The sequence below is a fragment of the Pelecanus crispus genome, chromosome 3 (assembly GCF_030463565.1).
Source record: "Pelecanus crispus isolate bPelCri1 chromosome 3, bPelCri1.pri, whole genome shotgun sequence".
NCBI lineage: Eukaryota > Metazoa > Chordata > Aves > Pelecaniformes > Pelecanidae > Pelecanus > Pelecanus crispus.
This window is the reverse complement of record NC_134645.1, coordinates 46,243,211-46,259,588: the sequence shown is the minus strand read 5'-3', so window position 1 is coordinate 46,259,588 and position 16,378 is coordinate 46,243,211. Positions and strand designations below refer to the sequence as shown.

Below are 16,378 nucleotides of genomic sequence, written 5' to 3'. Positions count from 1 at the left end.
AAGTTCTGGGTAGTGGAGAAATCTGGTTTAGATATAAAGACAGTCACAGTGATATTTCTCTATAATCTCTCACCAAACTTCCTTTGCCTATCAGATCAGATTAAAATATTTTCCTGGGTTAGTTCCACCGCCACCTTGAATGAAAACGATGTCAAGCATTAACAGAATTAATTAAAGGGCTAGGGTCAGTTTAAACTTGGATTTATTTCATTTTCCTTGCTTGATGACCATTACTCATCAGGGGCTTCCAGAACAAAAAATCACATTGCAAATATAAAGTTGGCATTTTCCAGACAAGCACACCAGTGACCTGAAATTCATACCTATGTTGTTCATCAGTCATGCACACAGGTTCACATCTGGGGGGGTTAAGCAAGCATGGATGGCCAAAGCAAATCCATTATTCAGTCTAAATAAGGAGTCCTGGAAGCTTTTTCTCCTAAATTGTACTTAACAGGAGGCTCCCTTTCTGGGCTGAGACATCCCCAGCTCCAAGGAGAGAAGCAGCTGTGACCTTCAGTAGCTACCGAGGACAGCCGGAGCCACCTAAGCCAGGAGGCAGTCTCCCTCTTTTCCTTTTGCACACACAACTAGCTGCCCATCCTCATTAGGTGCCAAGAGCAGCAGTTTACAGCTTCCCAGAGAAGCCAAATTGGTGCTGTCATGAATTACTGTAAGTGCTTGTTCCATACTCTTCAATAATGTCTTTCATTAGGGGCTGATCAGAAAGCAATATGTATTTTATTAGCATATGTTCCCTGGTCTAAGAAGAATAGACCTAATCTTCACTCTGTCAGGGAGACAGTCAAGTAAAAGCCTTAACTGAGGCATAGCATGACTGGCAAATTCATGAGCCATGGGCTTACTGGGGCATCGCATGGCTGCATTTCCTGAGGAAGGAGAATCATAGAATCACAGAATCATAGAATCATCTAGGTTGGAAAAGACCTTTAAGATCATCCAGTCCAACCATTAACCTACACTACCAAGCCCACCTAAACCAATCAAGGGTAGACTAGACTAAACCATATCCCGAAGTGCCACATCTACCTGTTTTTTGAACACTTCCAGGGATGGAGCCCAGGAGTTAGAGAAGAAAATGGTAAACAAGCACCTGAATTTGGTGATGGGTGGCAAGGGAGGGAGAGCCATGCACTTTCCAGTCTGTGCAAGGAGCCTGTGATGGTGTCATTGTGGTTGGTACTGAGCTAGGCAGGTTACGTGTATGTCTAGCTACGCTTGTTATCTCTCTCTTACTGTCTCACAGACATATCTTCGATCCTGAAGACACACGTCGTCCTTCTGTTCAGACTGGAAGCTCTATACTGCTGCCACAAGATCCTACCTGTTCTTGACTATGCACTGCAGGGCCTGAAATCACCCCTCTGCCTGCAGCACAGGCATAAGCTGAATAAGGGACAATATCCCTCATGTTGCTTCACAGCCCCCTCCTGCCCAGAGCAATGGTTCCTGTCTGGTTTGAGGCTCACATCTGAAAATTGGCACTGCTCGGGGCCTTACTGGATCCAACTTTATACCTATCCCTGATCTCAGTGAGTAGAGTCTCCTCTTCCACCCATTTCCTTGCACTGGACATGACTGCCTGCAGCCAGAGCCACATACATGTTTATGTACCATGCTGTCAGAACTTCTGGCTCCAAGGAGAAAAATCAAGCAGGCTCTGCACAGCCCAGGTTTACTCAGCTGCAGTTAGGTTGAGTTCTGAGACATTTTGTCTATAACGTGGTTGTGACTTACCAAGGGAGACAGGCTCCACCAACAAGAGTTGTCATCTCCCAGGCCTTTTTTTTTGGGTTCTCTACAGATGCTGGAAGAGCCCACTGTTAGGGCACCTTTACCCTTAAAACCAACAATTAATAAAGAATGGGGCTATTGCTTACTGGAGGAGAAACAGCCTTTGTGTGGGACTCTGGGCTTCCCAGTCTGGTACGTGTAATGAAAGTAGATAGGTAAGTATCACTCCAGAGCCTATGGCCACCTCTAACTCGACTGCACTTGCAGTCCTGCCTCTAGTAAAGAAGGGACAGGCAGCACAGCATATGCAGGGAGAGCCATAAAGCCCTTCGCATTACTCCATGCAGCCTGCACTGGCAGCGTGACTGAAGAAGTTTCATTTCTTTATAAAACACAGTCAAAACATCTATCTAGTGCCTACTCCTGCCTGTTTGTCACTAGCTACGGGAGAGACTACATCACCCTTCCAAACCCTTTCCCCTTCACACACTCTCTCCTCTTATCTCCAACAGGTTCTAGGAAGCGAGAGCCAGGAAAAAAACCCAAACTTAAAAAAAGAAACAGAAACAAAAGGAAGAAGAGGTAGAAAATAGGAGGGGGAACAGGGAAGGGGAAAAAGGTGCACAAAGAAAAGACTCTGAAGCAGTAGGAGGAACATGGGCTGCCTGCTGAAAACAACAGAGGCGCAGAGTAAATGGGAGGAAGCTGCATCACAGCCTATCGATAGGGACTCTCAGAAAGACTCAATAACTGGCATGTACCCCTTGAAGCCACCGAAGGAGTGTGGATATGAGAGCTGCACACAAAGGACTCGCTTTTATCTTGGATACCTGGCAAGCATTTTTCATCCTGTGCTCAGCTTTGTAAAACACAAGCCAACAGCCTGCTGGATAAGAACAAGCTCAATGGTATAAAAACAACATCTCAAGCCTGCAAGTCTGATATGAGGGGTATATTGGTTGGTGGAATGTGATTATCTGTTCTCTCACATTCTCCTTGCCCTGAATGAGCACTGAACAGTGGTGTTAGGAGCTAGAGATAGATGAGATTTTGCTACTAGATGTGTTTTAAGATCATATGAGCCTTTCCAGCGAGATTATTTGTACTGTTCTTCTCAAGCACTGTAACTATTCCAAACAGAGCTAAGAGTGGGAAAACTGTAATTATTCCCTTGTACTAGGAAAGCTAAACAATATCCTGCTTTTGCTCTTGCGCAGTCAAGTACTTGAATTGCATTAGGAGCAGAGCTTATGAAAAGTGAATGTTAAGACAAAGTCTCTGCTGTAAGGCATCTTATGAACACCAAGCCACCTTGTAAAACCTTCAGCTACCCTGTTTTGGGCAGGTTACCTTACTTACTTTGGATCATCAGAGAAGAGAAAGGGTACCATGAGGCATAACTAACCTGCCACCGCTCATATTACTAATTTTCCCAACTAAATGATTGCAAATGATCTGTGGACCAGGGATAACCAGCTCAGGAAAACCATGAATCATACTGAAGAGCTATTTGTGAATGCAAAAAGACAGAAGTAGTCAGACTAATTCATTAGTTAGCCATCGTTTGCTAAACTCTCGTGGGCAAAGGGAAGTCTCAATAGTGGCACTGGACGATGTTAGGCAGACCTAAAGGGGAAACCTCATCCCATGGCTCCCAGCCATTTCCACTGAACCCACTGACCCATCAGTGCTGGCCAGGCCTGTATTGAGCTTCCCTGGCCAGCCTTGTAGGAAGCATTCTGATCCTCTGTCTGTCAGGGCTAATGACAGCCGTGGCCAGGCAGACACCTCCGCCTGCAGTGAGCAATGGCCAGGAGGAAACTCTCTTCCTTTCTGTTGGGTGGAAGCTCTGCTGTTGCTGACTCGGCCAGTTAAGAATATGTACATGAAATGTGGAAAAAGCTCCTTGTTTCCCACCCCCACCGAACATCCAGCTGTCCTGGAGTCTTCCCTTGCAGCACAGCTAGAGAGGACCTTGTTCTAGCAGCAGGTCTCATCGACACATCATCCCCCATGACAGATTGCTAGGGATGAAAAGACAGACGGCTCAACATGCTGTCAGCTGCAGTGACTGACATTGTGGCCCATTTTCAGGCAGCAGAGAGCACAGCTGAGGCAGGATCCTGCCCCCTCTGCTCCCAAATGCCTGTGGCAAAGTTGCTGCTTTACCCCCAGGTCCCACACAGAAATCTCATTAAGCTTCAAGCACAGCTTGTCCATCAAACGCTATTGATCAGCCAGCTCTCCTTCCACCAACACGTGGCTGTCACTCAATTCCAGTGCATGTCCCAAACCTCTCCTCCTCTTGCAGCCTAAAAAGGCAGTGTCACCTCTCCCTTCTCTTCCTTTCCCTGGCTTTGCATCATGATGGTTGTTTGAACCATCCACCAAGCACACCTCTGGTTGACACACTGGCTTCTTTCTTTTTTCCACCTCCTTCAGGGCTGAGTTCTGCACAGCATCACGTACACCACTAGCAAAACTGAAGGCAATTGACTCGAGAGCACAAATGTAATCTGCCTATTCTCACTGCCTGAACAAAAGTTGAAATTAAAAAAAAAAAAAAAAAGAGCATCAGTAGGGGAGATGGGAGCATTAGAGCTGAAAAAACACCTTTTCCTGCTACAGAGGACAGCCCAGCAGGTAGGTGGAATTGCATTGATTTGACGTTGTCCCATACGACAGCAGCCTGTGATCAGACATCAAACTGGCAGCCAAGGTAGGCAAAAAAGAAGACAGGACTAAAGAAGCTTTCCGGCAGGCATGACTTATAAGCCTTCCTACAACAGAAGGTCTGCTTTGAGATTCAGTCCTGGGCAAATGTGGTAAGGCAAAAGTCACTGCAGTCCCCAGTCCTAATGCCAGTGAGACAGGACCAGCACAACCCGTATCAAGTGAAATGATGAACAGTAAAGGGATGTGCCATTTGTCACACCCCACAAGTGTTTTGATCCATGCAGCATCTTGCATGCAGCCAGGGCCACCATCTGCTGCTTCACAGGAAGTCACACTACCTTCCTCGCTGCAGTCGGCTGGGACTGCGGTACTCTAGCAGGAAGGAGGAAAGGAAAAGGGACTCGCACATCCCTTCTTCATGTTCCCTGTCTGTCCCACACTGGGGTATCAAACTGGGATGTCTAGTTAAGCAGCCTCTCAGCAAGAGGATTTCTTGGTGGATGTGGCACCACAAGCCCTTTCCCTTTTTCCAGGTAACACCAGGCGAGTGCACCACAGGTCACATTTTATCCAGAGCAGGATGGATCCATCCGCACTTTACAAGTCACAAAGCCATCCTTTAAGCTTTTCATCTTCCAGTATGAAAAGGAGTTAAGAGGACAGCCCTGACTGCTTTTTTAGCTAAGCTGTCATAAAACCTCACTGTATCACCTCCTCAGCTCCTGCAGCAACCCCCAGCTGAAAAGCCACCGCAGCACTAGTGGGAGGACACACAGGATGGGGCCACTGTGGCACATGCCCCAGTCAGCCTCGGGATGAGGGCTATGGACCCAGGCCTGTCAGCAGCGTGAGACGGTTGCCTTGGTGATGGCAGCGTTGCCCAGACAGCATGTCATCCCCCTGAGGCGGCAAAATGTTAGACCCTTGGTTTGTGAAGCGAGTTCAGTCACCCCTGCCTGCCTTGCTTAGAGCTGCCTTCTTTCCTAGCCCTCGGCGTCCCCCCGGCCCTGAGGTGCAGCCCTCAGGCCACCCCCTGAGGCGCCGGCTGCTCAGTTTCCCAAGAAGCTTCGCCTGAAGCCATGGTTGTGTCTGTAGAAGAAAAAGGATTTCATTCACCTCCCAGAGCACAGGGCTGAGCTGCTGCAAGTGCCACCACCTGCTCAAGTACACCACCACCTGCTCGAGTACACTGCCTTTCTGTGTTCATAGCCTTTCCTAACCTGGGGCCCCATAAACAAGTGGGCTTATAGTATCTAGAAGCAGAGAAAAAATACTGCATGTATCTGTCTCGCTTTTATACTCTTCTCCGGACACTGGCTACTGCTGAAGATGGGAGGAGACAAGCTTTTGGTGTGGATGTTCTCACTCCTTATGAATACAGGGCTGGGTGGATTAGCTTGCTCTGGAAGTTCGTTCTACCCTGGCTGCACAAACTAGCTATTTATTTTATTACAGGGTTACTTGCAAACGTTGGAAGATACATCCAACTTCACTAGGCTGGTTCCTCATGTGCCAAGGGCCATGCATGTGGGTTCATCAAACCATGGTGGTGCATGAATGGGGGAAGCATAGCAGTGCGAGTTAACGCTGCACTCAACTAAACGTTTATGTAAAAGACTATGGGCTGGTGCGCTGCTTGCTCACCCTCCCTTTCGAGTCATACTACCCCTGCTTGGTGCGTGAAGAGAAGGAGAGACGTCCCTGCCCTGGTCTGCGTGCCCTTGGAGGGGCGTCTGGCTCCATGTGCTAATGAAGCCAAAGACAGACAGCAGTTGACAGACGCTGCTGAAGTGGGCTCAGAGGAGAGCAAAAGAACAACTCAGAGGCAGAAATGAAGCGATACAGATCTGCAGCCCACGAGCCTCAGCATAAAACCTCTCCCGCCGTGTTGCGATGGCCATCAGTGGAGTTAACCTTCCGCTCTAATCACAATCATTAAATTCCTGCTAACGCCCCTGTCCTATGTCTGTGCAAACAGCTCTGTTATCTGCCACCTCCCCACACGGTGAGCTCGGCTCCCCACTGCCGCAGCTCTCATTAATGCTGCTCTGGCTGGCTGATGAGGCAAGTGGCAGCCGGCTCCAGAGCCCAGATGAGTTTGTAGACAGCAGGGGATGTTTATCCAACATGGAGGGGATGAAAGTACAAACAAAGAGAGACCGTACAATTACTCAGGCATTGCACAGGGCCAGTCTCATTAAAGACAGTCTCCCTGACGGGAATTAATCTGAAGTGACAACCCAGTGAGCTAATTTAGCAAATGGGTCTGGGGCTTGGCCCGGTGCAAATTTCAGGGGTCTGTCTGGCAGGTGGAGCTGAGCCTGCTCCAAGTAGGGGAAAGGCAGGAATGTGTTAACCTGCCCTGTTCTGGCCCGAGCCTGCATATCAGAAGGTACGGAGGAGATGGCAGCCTCAGGTCTCCTTGAGGGGCACAATGAAGATTAAACTTCCCTACTGCACCAATACCTTCTCCTTCCTCTTTCTCTTGCAGCCTCAGGTCACAGATGGGTTCCAGCTCATTAAGTGCACAGTAATTCTGCCACTATCCCCTGTAACCGTAACCACCAGCCCAACTCAGATCTTTCCTCCAGGATGCAACCTGCTTGCAATATTAGATGGCTTTTCATTTCTCTTTAATGTTAGAGCAGAGCTCTGGTAGGGGATAAAATACACAGAGAGAAACAAGCAACTTAAAAGGCTTTTTATTTTTTAAGCAAAGATCTGGTTTGGGGAGGCTGCTTTGAATCCCCAAGCAATGAAAAACATTTTCAGTTGGAGTGCAGTGACTGAGTGCCTTTCTATGCTACAAGAATACATGGCAGAAAAAAAGCTGACCAAACAAATAGCCCAAAAGCCTCATGGCATCTGCCCACAACCAAACCACCGAAGGCTGTGAAGTCATTAAGTTCACTGGCTAAGGTGCAGTAAGGTGGTTGGCATTTGGATCAGTTGCCTTGGAGCAAGAAAGGAAAAACCTCCCAAGCTGTCAGGACAGATGTCTGTGAGGCCCCTGCCATTCCTCCACGGGGATGTTTTCCCCTCTGAATTGCCACTCAACACAATGCCACTGCCTAAGCCCACCTGACCGATGCATTCCGGCAAACAACAGCCTATTTGCTGCGTTGTTATTGTATGCACTTTGCCTGGGTCAGTGGCTCCAAGCTGTCAGGCTGTTTATTTGATTTTAATCGAAAGTTAATTCTTATTCTACTGGAACTGGTACGTCTGCTGTGCCGCTCAGCCTGCTCCACAGTGCTGGGAACAATCAGCTCCTGTGGAAATGCACCTGCCTGTCTTGCTGGGAGCCCCTATGCATAGCTTAGGAAACCAAATTCCCCCAGACTGCTTGCAATCCCCCCCAAGAATGCCCAACCAGCCCTCGGAAGCTGTTGAACAGGAAGAGTTGGAAGAGCCACAGCACCAGCCAATTAATAAGCAGCTCTTTTACTCTCACGCAGCCCCATTTTCAGCAGCTGCAGCACGCAAATTTAATTCAAGGGTTCCCAGGTGCCTTGCAAAGCATCCTGCTACTTAGGGATCTTCGTATTACATATACCAAGATCTCTTCATACAAACTGGGGAGAGCAAAATGAAAACCAGCAAAGCATTTTACAACCAGTAGGCATCCCAACTGGCTGCTCTTTGGATTCCAGCTCAGCAGGAGTTAACATCTCCCAGACAGCCCCTCACCCCACCCTGAGACTGCAGGCTGCTGCTGCTGTCCTGTTCATCCTTAAGATGCTGAAGAGCACCTGCCACCGACCACAGAGGCTCGGGAGCTCCCAGGGCTGGAGGAGAAGGTGGGCTGGCTGGCTGGGTAAGCTTTCATCAGCTTGATGCTGGCAATAAATCAGTCATGACTAGCCACGTGTAAGGCCCATTTTATCGGAGGAGAATATTCCACTTCAGTCCTAGCTCTCTAGGAGGATTTTTGTGCCACCATAGCTAGTGCCTGGAAGGCAGCGTATCCAGTGAGGAGGGCACACAGAAAAACAGCAGCTCCTCATTCAGGCAGACAAATCCCCTTTCTTAAGAGCTCTCCAGTCAGCAATGCTTTTAAGCTTTTGAGCTTTTCACAGTTATATTCAGTAATGTCACCATGTTCTGCGGTCCAGTGATGGAACAGCAGGACACAAAGCTTAGCCCAGGCGCCCCAGCATGGAGAAGAAGGTGCAACAAAGCAGCAAAGCCTGCGGGACGTGGAAGAGGGTGACAGCGCAAGGGAAGGCGTGACAGGTCAGGAGCTGTCACAAGGCTGCTTGGAGCCCAAGTGAGACATCGCGGGGCAAATGCCAGGGAGGCAAGACTGGAGCACAGAGGCAGCTCTGGGAAGCGGCAAGTTGGAGACAAGAAGAGATGTGATCCTCTGGGACAAGGAAATGAAAAATGCTCAGTGAGACCTCAGTATGGCACATGGAGGTGGAGACCTCACCATGAAATGTGAGTGTCTTTGCTGGAGGAGGCAGTACCACGAAAGCCTTTTCCAGAGTGTTTCCTGCTTGTACTTGACCCAAGTGGGGACAAATCTCTCCTGCTTTCTCCTCGCTCTGCCCTCCCTTATTCAGACCCAGGCCACTATGATGACACCTGTAGCCATTTCTAAGAGCCTACCCATACATGAGACTGGGCTACAGAAGGGCCATGCTATAACACTCCTCTAAAACATACCACTCAACAGTCACAACTGTGTAGTGATGCTGCAAGAGAAACATTAACAGCAGTAACCGATGAGGTATGAACAAAACGGGGGGGAGGGGTGTGTTAAATTTGCATGGGCACTCAGCCTCCTTCATGTCATAACTTAAAGCCAAAATGTGATTTTCTCTTTTCTTGATCCCTTTCAGTAAGAGCTCAATGCGGAACAGATCCAAGATTACTTTCAGGCACTGTGCAAAAGGAAAAAAACCTCAGCATCACTGGAGAAGGATAAAAATCACAAATTAGTTCATTGATTTGCAGTGCTGATAATAGCAAAACTTGGCTAAGAGGGAAGGGGTACTATGACAAACTGCCTTCATTATTAGAGGTTCCCCTGTGTCCTGTATTATTATTAAGCACTGACAATGTGCTCCGCGTGGTTTGAGTAACAAACAAAGGCTGTCCCACCCCAGAGAGCTCACAATCAAATGGAGACATAAAACTGGAGCCTACTGTGCAGTACTAGAGGAAAGAGACATTTGAATCTTTTTAATTATTTTGTTTTCTATCTACAGTAAACAAACTTTTCCTTGCAAAATGCATTTGCTTGCAAGCTACCACTGAATGGCAACAAACACCAATTTTAAGTGTCCCCATTTTAAAAAGATGTTGAACGCAGCGCTTTGCTGAGCGTGGATGAAAGTACCTGGCAATCCTGCTAGGTAAATGTGCTCTTTGAAAACACCAGACTCTTTTCCCTAACCTTCCACAACCAGTGATCTCTTCAGATTTCCCAGTTCTTCCTCCCCGCCCAGTATGATCTCTCTTCAGACTCAGAAACCTTGGAACCTACTTCTCTTCCCCTGCAGAGTTTATACAGTCCAAATAGCTTCATTACTGTGACAGTATGAAAGCCCTTCTGCAACACAAACAGCTGATGACTTTTTCCTGCAGTTCCTGCCTGGAGAGCTCTTCAGCTTATTCCCTTTATTTCATACGAGCAAGGAGGGTGGAATTCCACTCGCTTGAGTCTTTGGCCTATAAAATCTACAATACCTACTAATGACTGTGGGGTTTTGCTCACATTAAAACCCTATTCAAAACACTGAGCATGAACAGTCCAATGGAAGGCAGCAGGGCTTTGAAAGCCCTTGATCATACCCAACACCAAACGTAAAAACAGATGCCAAGCTGTGCACTTGGCCTGTCTCTTCCATTTGATGGGGAAGATGCACGACCATCATGGTCTGGCAATTTCATCACCTTCGGCTCTTAATCAGCTAGGAGACATTGATGTAACTGCCTCCTGAGAGGTCCTCTTCCCAAGGGCACGCGCTGAGGCTCCAGCAGAGCAGACCTTACCTGCCGGACTTCCAGGCGGTACTTGAGGATGGGATCCACAGCTTCAGGCTCCTTCTGTGTCCACTGCAAGACGTAAGAGTAATTCTTGGATTGCTTCTGGCTCAGGGTGGGGTTGGGAGTGTCATAGTAAAACTCTGGGCTGTAAGCTTTTGCTGGAGGGGGGGAAAAAAAAAGAGGGAGGAAAGTAAAAGAGTGGGATCAAGGGGAACATAAATTACAAAGAGATGTGGTGAAACAGCTCCACTTGCCCAGCTCATCCATTTGCCTTTGACATGACGGACACCTTTACTATTGTGGCTGGTGTTGCACTGACATGCCATCATTTTCTGTGAATCACTACTGCTTTCACAGCCTAAACCACTGGGAGGGTTAGCAGCCCTGCAACACCAGTGGGGCATGACTGACACCAGAGAAGGTGGGAACAACTTCAGTTCTCCAGCTGGAACCAGCTCTAATCTTTTCTCTCTTGTAGTTTAGATTGAAGTAGCAGCTTTAAACTGGCATTTCTCCTGTTTCATCTGCTGCTTTACAGAGTCTCCTGCTAACAAACCCTGAGGAAAGATCATTTGGCCAGTAGGTCATAGGAAAAGTGTTACTTATCACACAGGGATCATGGCATTAAAAAGGAGACCTTGCTCCTTCTGCATCTCCCCTGCCTTGGCAACACAGTGCTCCAGCCTCTTTGTAACACGACAGTCAACTCAACGGCAAAAGGGATGGTGACCTCAGCCAGGGAAAAACACTGGGAGCTTTTGCAGGGGTGGAGATGTTTTTTCTACACCCACGTCTCCCCTTAAAAAGCGAGGGCAGCAGGAGGAAGGGAAACACAGGAGAAACAATGTGCCAGAGAGAAACTGGATAGTTCGGAGAAGAAGAGATTTCCCATCATTTCCCCAGCCGCTGCTGTCCTGAACTGCTAACAAACATGATTTGAAGGCTACTGCCATGCAGCCCAGCAGTTGGTGGACTAATGCACAGGGCCCAGAAGCAACTTGAGGTCTTACCCACAACTGGTTTTGCCCTATTTGAAATTACCTTCATTTCACCCTGTGCACTTCAGTTCTTGGCAGGTCCTGTCCTGGGCCAGGCAGGAGCTGGGCCTGAACCAAAACTCTCCTTTCTGGGTTCAGGTCCAGTCTGGATCTGCACAGACCAGAAAGATGCCTGGGCAGCAAGGGATGCTGGAGAGCAGAACAGACATAAATGCCATGTCCCCAGGCAGTCTGCTGCACCTTTCCACTTGAATCACAGGCCCTGCCATTCTGTGTGGTTATAATTAGGCTCGAAAGGATTCAATGTTTATTTTTTATGAACTCAGATGGATAATATTGATGTTTATTTCCAAGTTCTTTTTTTCTTATTATTTTTATTGACTTGAATTTTTGCACAAGCAAGAAGTTCAGAACCACCTCAGAGACTAATTGCTGCTTATTCAACTTGTATTGACTGTGGAAGTCAAGCTTCATAATAGATTCCGAAATAAAATCAGAACTGATGATAATCATCATCTTGCATGATATTAATTCCTTATTAATTGACTCCAAGATGGAAACGGAAACTCGGAAACTTAAAAAAAAAAAAAAAGGCCTTCTAATAGAAATGCAGCACATCAAGATACTTTTGGAACTTCCTTCCTGGAAACTTTTACCATTGCTGGAAAGTTTTGTCTTTTGCTTACAGTTGATGGGAAGAGCTGAAGGTTATTGACTCCATCTTTGGGGGCTTTTCTGTGCTTGTAGCTAGTAGGAGAGCAGGTGGTGACCAGTATGGGCTGCCCTGAGCAAGTGCTCAAGGGGAGTGGGTTGGATGTCTCACTATCTTTCCAGAACATCTCAGAAAGCTAATCTCCCATCCACAGAAGAAACTAATCCCATCCTAGGTTGGTTTATGTACTCTGTTTCCAGTATATCTGAATGCCTCACAGTCACAAATGAGTCACCACCTCCCTGTCAGATAGGAAGGTTTATGGTCCTTCTTTCATAGAGGAGAAACAGAAACACAAAGAGACTATGCCATTCCCCCCGCTGACTCAGGAAGGCTGTGGCAGATGGGAATTAAAATTCCAGTGGTCCTGAGCCCAAGCACAGCAGTCTAGCCACTGGATTATTTTTTAGGTTGCTCTATAGGCTCAGAAGGTCTAATTGATTTGTAGCTGTCCAGGACACAGGCAGAGACGTCTGGAGCTGGAAAGCCACCATCAGATATCAATGCCTTGGAAACAGAGAAGGGATGCAGGAAAAAAAAAATGCTTGTTGCTTTCCTGATGCGTGCACTCTAGGGATGGACGCTGCTTTCTGCTGAGGGGATTTTATCTTGTGGGGCACAGTATGGCACACTGGGTGGCAATATGTATTTGCTGCTACTTCCAGCAAGAAATTTGGATCCTGGGAGCATTCCCAAGCTTGCTAGGGACAAAGTTTGCCACGGTGGCTCATAGTGGGATATGGTTTGCCATCATTTAGTTAGTGACGTGACAGTTGCAAGCATATGAAGAAAGGGTGGAGAGGGCCAGAGCTCTCAAGCAAAATCCACTGCCAGACAAATTCCAGGAGATCTCAAGGGGTGGGAGCAAGGTCCTGAAAAGAGGTCCAAACAGTAGAAGTGGTTTGGGCTTCCCCATTTCTGAGAGCATCTCAGAGTTACAGCATACCTAAGCTGGGACCCTGGGAAAGATCTGCTTCAAAATCAGGCCTCTCTGGATGTTATTTATTCTCATTTGTTCAGCCCTAACTTGAAAAATATTATAAACTGACCCTGGACTGAAAACCCAGTATTTTGGCTGAATTTACTGCTTATTAAGGCAACTTCATCGGGGAGCTTGTCTAGAAACCGGTGCCCAAGTCAATTCTGGGGTCATGGGAAAAGCAGATTTAATGATCAGCTGGAGAGGCTAGGTCAGATGTGTGGTTTTAGATGCTATAACTCTGCCATCCCTCTTTGCAGTTGCAGGTGCTGGAGAGGAGTCCTGCTGTTATGGTGCTTGCTGGATTCACAGAAAACTGTGAGCAGCAAATCCACTGAGTACTAGTATCCATTCCCAGCTCATGTTTGTCCTAGCAGGCATCACTACACAAAGACAGCCAGGGGACACAGGGAAGGTACAGGAATATATAATACAGGTTTTTTTTGTTTGTTTGTTTTTAAAGGGGATATTATATGATTTTGGAGGCTGCTGAGGGGGATGTAGAGCCTTTCACTCCCCCTTGGTCAATACTTATCTACGATACAGGTTGTCCAAGATTGAAAGCTGATGGCAGCCTCAAGTTTAAGTCCTGTATCTTTCAGACGAGTGGTCAAACATTGCTAAAATGTACCAGTGGCTGCCACTAACTGCCCCAGGTCCATCCTGGACTTGGAGGACCGCCTGAATGATGGAGGCCGATCTCCCTGTTGGCTTATGGAAAGTCATCCCTTTTGAACACAGCGCTGTGCACAGAAGGTAGTAGAGATTGCTCATACTGGCACCAGTTTATTGGGAGCAAGCTTCCCACCTCCATGACCCCATCCAACAGCTTGCTCCAATGTGCGCTCTGTGACTTACCAGACACCTGGAAGAGGCAGGTGGAGACCCCCACATCGTTGGAAATGCTGCACTCATAGCTACCGCTGGTCTCCCGGCTCACGCTGTCCACCTTCAGCTCTGAGTAGTCCTGCTGCTCTGCCAGGGGCTGCGCCAGAAGGGTCCCGTTGAAGCGCCAGACGGAGGTGGCCACCTTCATGGGGCTGCCCTTCAGCATGGCGCAGCGCAGGGTGACGCTGCGCCCCATGCCCTGGCGCACGTCCTGGAAGGCCGGCTCCACCACGGGGGGGACTGGAGACCGAACAGAGCAACAGACGGGGAGGCTGTCAGGGAGCAGCCGTCTCATTCAGCACAGTCACCCCAGTGGTGCCTCTGAGGAGACAGGCACCTATGATGTCCAAGAGGATATTTATTTTCTAGCAGGAACCAGGCTTCATCCAAAAAGCAGCAATAGTCATCTGACATACCTTTCTGACTGGGCTGGGGCCACCTCCCTCACATTTATTAGGTAGGAGTGGCCTTGGCCTTTAGCAAGCACTCATCCCACAGTCAGGCACTGCTTGGAGGAGTTACCAAGCCCTGCTCTTTCATGTGAGAAGTGCAACTCAAGCAGCTGAGCACCACAGCTGGGATTCAATCTTCAGATCCTAATCAGGATAACCATAGTCCTCATACTCAGCATAAACTGCACTCCCTGAGCAGGCAGGTATGCTCCCAAGCAGTTACATTTGTGTTGTTCTGGTCAACATCTGACAGGGTTATCGGAGATACTGTGTTCAGATAAAGGGATACGCACTGGCTGTCCCCACAGAGCACAGACCTGAAGGGGTGTTAGAAGGCCTCTCCCAAATACATCAATACAACACATCAGGGACTGGCTACAGGGACTCTGGGTCCTATTTTTATCTCTGGCAACAATTCCCCGATGCTGGGAGGTGAGTCACATCTCTGCATGTCAGCTTCTCTGCCAGCAGTGTGAGAATGGTGATGTGTGGCTACCTCCTTAGGAAAAGGAGGCTACTAAGTCTTGTTCTTTAGCACCTGTAAAAATATACAGGAACCTCATGATTTGGGCATGGTTGACTCAGAGCAAGGAGAAAATCTGGACTGGTATTGCTTGCGTTACCCCTTATGTAATGCAATGGCAGAGGACTTGAATCTCCACAGCTGTCTGATGGACATGTTTTACTTGCAATAAACTCTTAATTAAAACACTACAGCAGGGGAATAACCAGAAGCTCTCCCTCTAAAATGAGAAAGGCTTCCTGAACACAAAACAGCTGTTAGCCTGAATGTAAAAGAGGAAGAACAGATTTATAGCAGCTCCAGCACAATCACAACTCACCTCCAGGTTCAAAGCACCTGTTCTTCCACAGACAACTTCTGTGCACTACAGATCTACAAAGTACCTGCCTCTTCTAAAAGTCCACAGAGCTGCCAAGCACAGCCAGGCTCAAAAACCTGCAACACACAGCATCTGCAGTGCCACAGACACAGCTCCACCAGGAGCCATGGGTGACACAGCATCCCTGCTGCCCTGAACACAGCGTGCCTAGAGGGCTCTAGCACACCAGTCTTTCCCCTCCCATAGCCTGACCCCAGCAAGACCCACCTACAGCTCTGTAACACTAGTGACATCTCCATCTTCACTGCAGATGAAGGTGGTGCATGCACAGTGTCCCCTCTCCCAGGGACACAGATGCATCTGTGGGTACGCAGCGTACAAGCATCCCCTCCACCTGGCAGCCCTTGTTTGACAGTGGCTGATTGTTTTCTAGGTACCTGTTCTCAACTCTCAGCCTCTGGGCCCTTTGCTGCACTTAAGTGGATTAAAAGCAGCCCTTGACTGAGCTCACGTTGCCGTGCCGAGTGGCATGGTCAGCTCATTACAGATGACTTTGCTAGCAATGTGTCTCTGTGGGTGCTCCAAGCGCTGACTTGCCTTTGGCTCACATGCCTCTCACCTCACGGTGAGAATAATGTGAGAAGTTGTTTGATTAGACCTAGTGCCATGAATGTGTCATCTCCATCCCTAGCTGCTATCCCATTTCTTGGTCACATCTGCTCCTTAATTGAAGCTGGTGGGAGAAAAAGGGGAGAGAAAAGAGAAAGAAAGGCTTAAAAAAATGGCACAGCAGCTCCAGATGTACTCAAAGCAATCTATCTCATGAGGAGGAGAGAGATGGGTGGGAGAGCAGCTTCTCTTATGGCACTGAGCGGCGCTTGTGTATGGAGCTGGGACAGAGGAAGAGAAAAGGTCTGAAATTGGACAAAGTGCTCCCTGCAAGGACACACGCTGCAAGGAAAGTGCCCCCTGAGACTCACAGAGGGAGCATCTGGGGCCGCTAAAGGGTCACAGAGGAGGAGCAGAGCTGGGACAATCCAGATGCTTCCTTAGGTCACAGGAACAGCAGGGCAACCAAGGAT

General features: G+C 48.2%; 1 protein-coding gene across 1 annotated transcript in view; it reads right to left on the bottom strand.

Annotated features, from left to right (window-relative positions):
- MDGA1 (MAM domain containing glycosylphosphatidylinositol anchor 1) overlaps positions 1–16,378 on the bottom strand; it is a 148,867-nt gene that overhangs the window by 38,821 nt on the left and 93,668 nt on the right. The window contains exons 9-10 of the mRNA XM_075708086.1: positions 13,973–14,242; positions 10,432–10,583 (exon numbers count right to left, since the gene is read on the bottom strand). Of these exons, the coding sequence (XP_075564201.1) occupies positions 10,432–10,583; positions 13,973–14,242 (422 nt within the window). The remainder of the gene's footprint in view (positions 1–10,431; positions 10,584–13,972; positions 14,243–16,378) is intronic.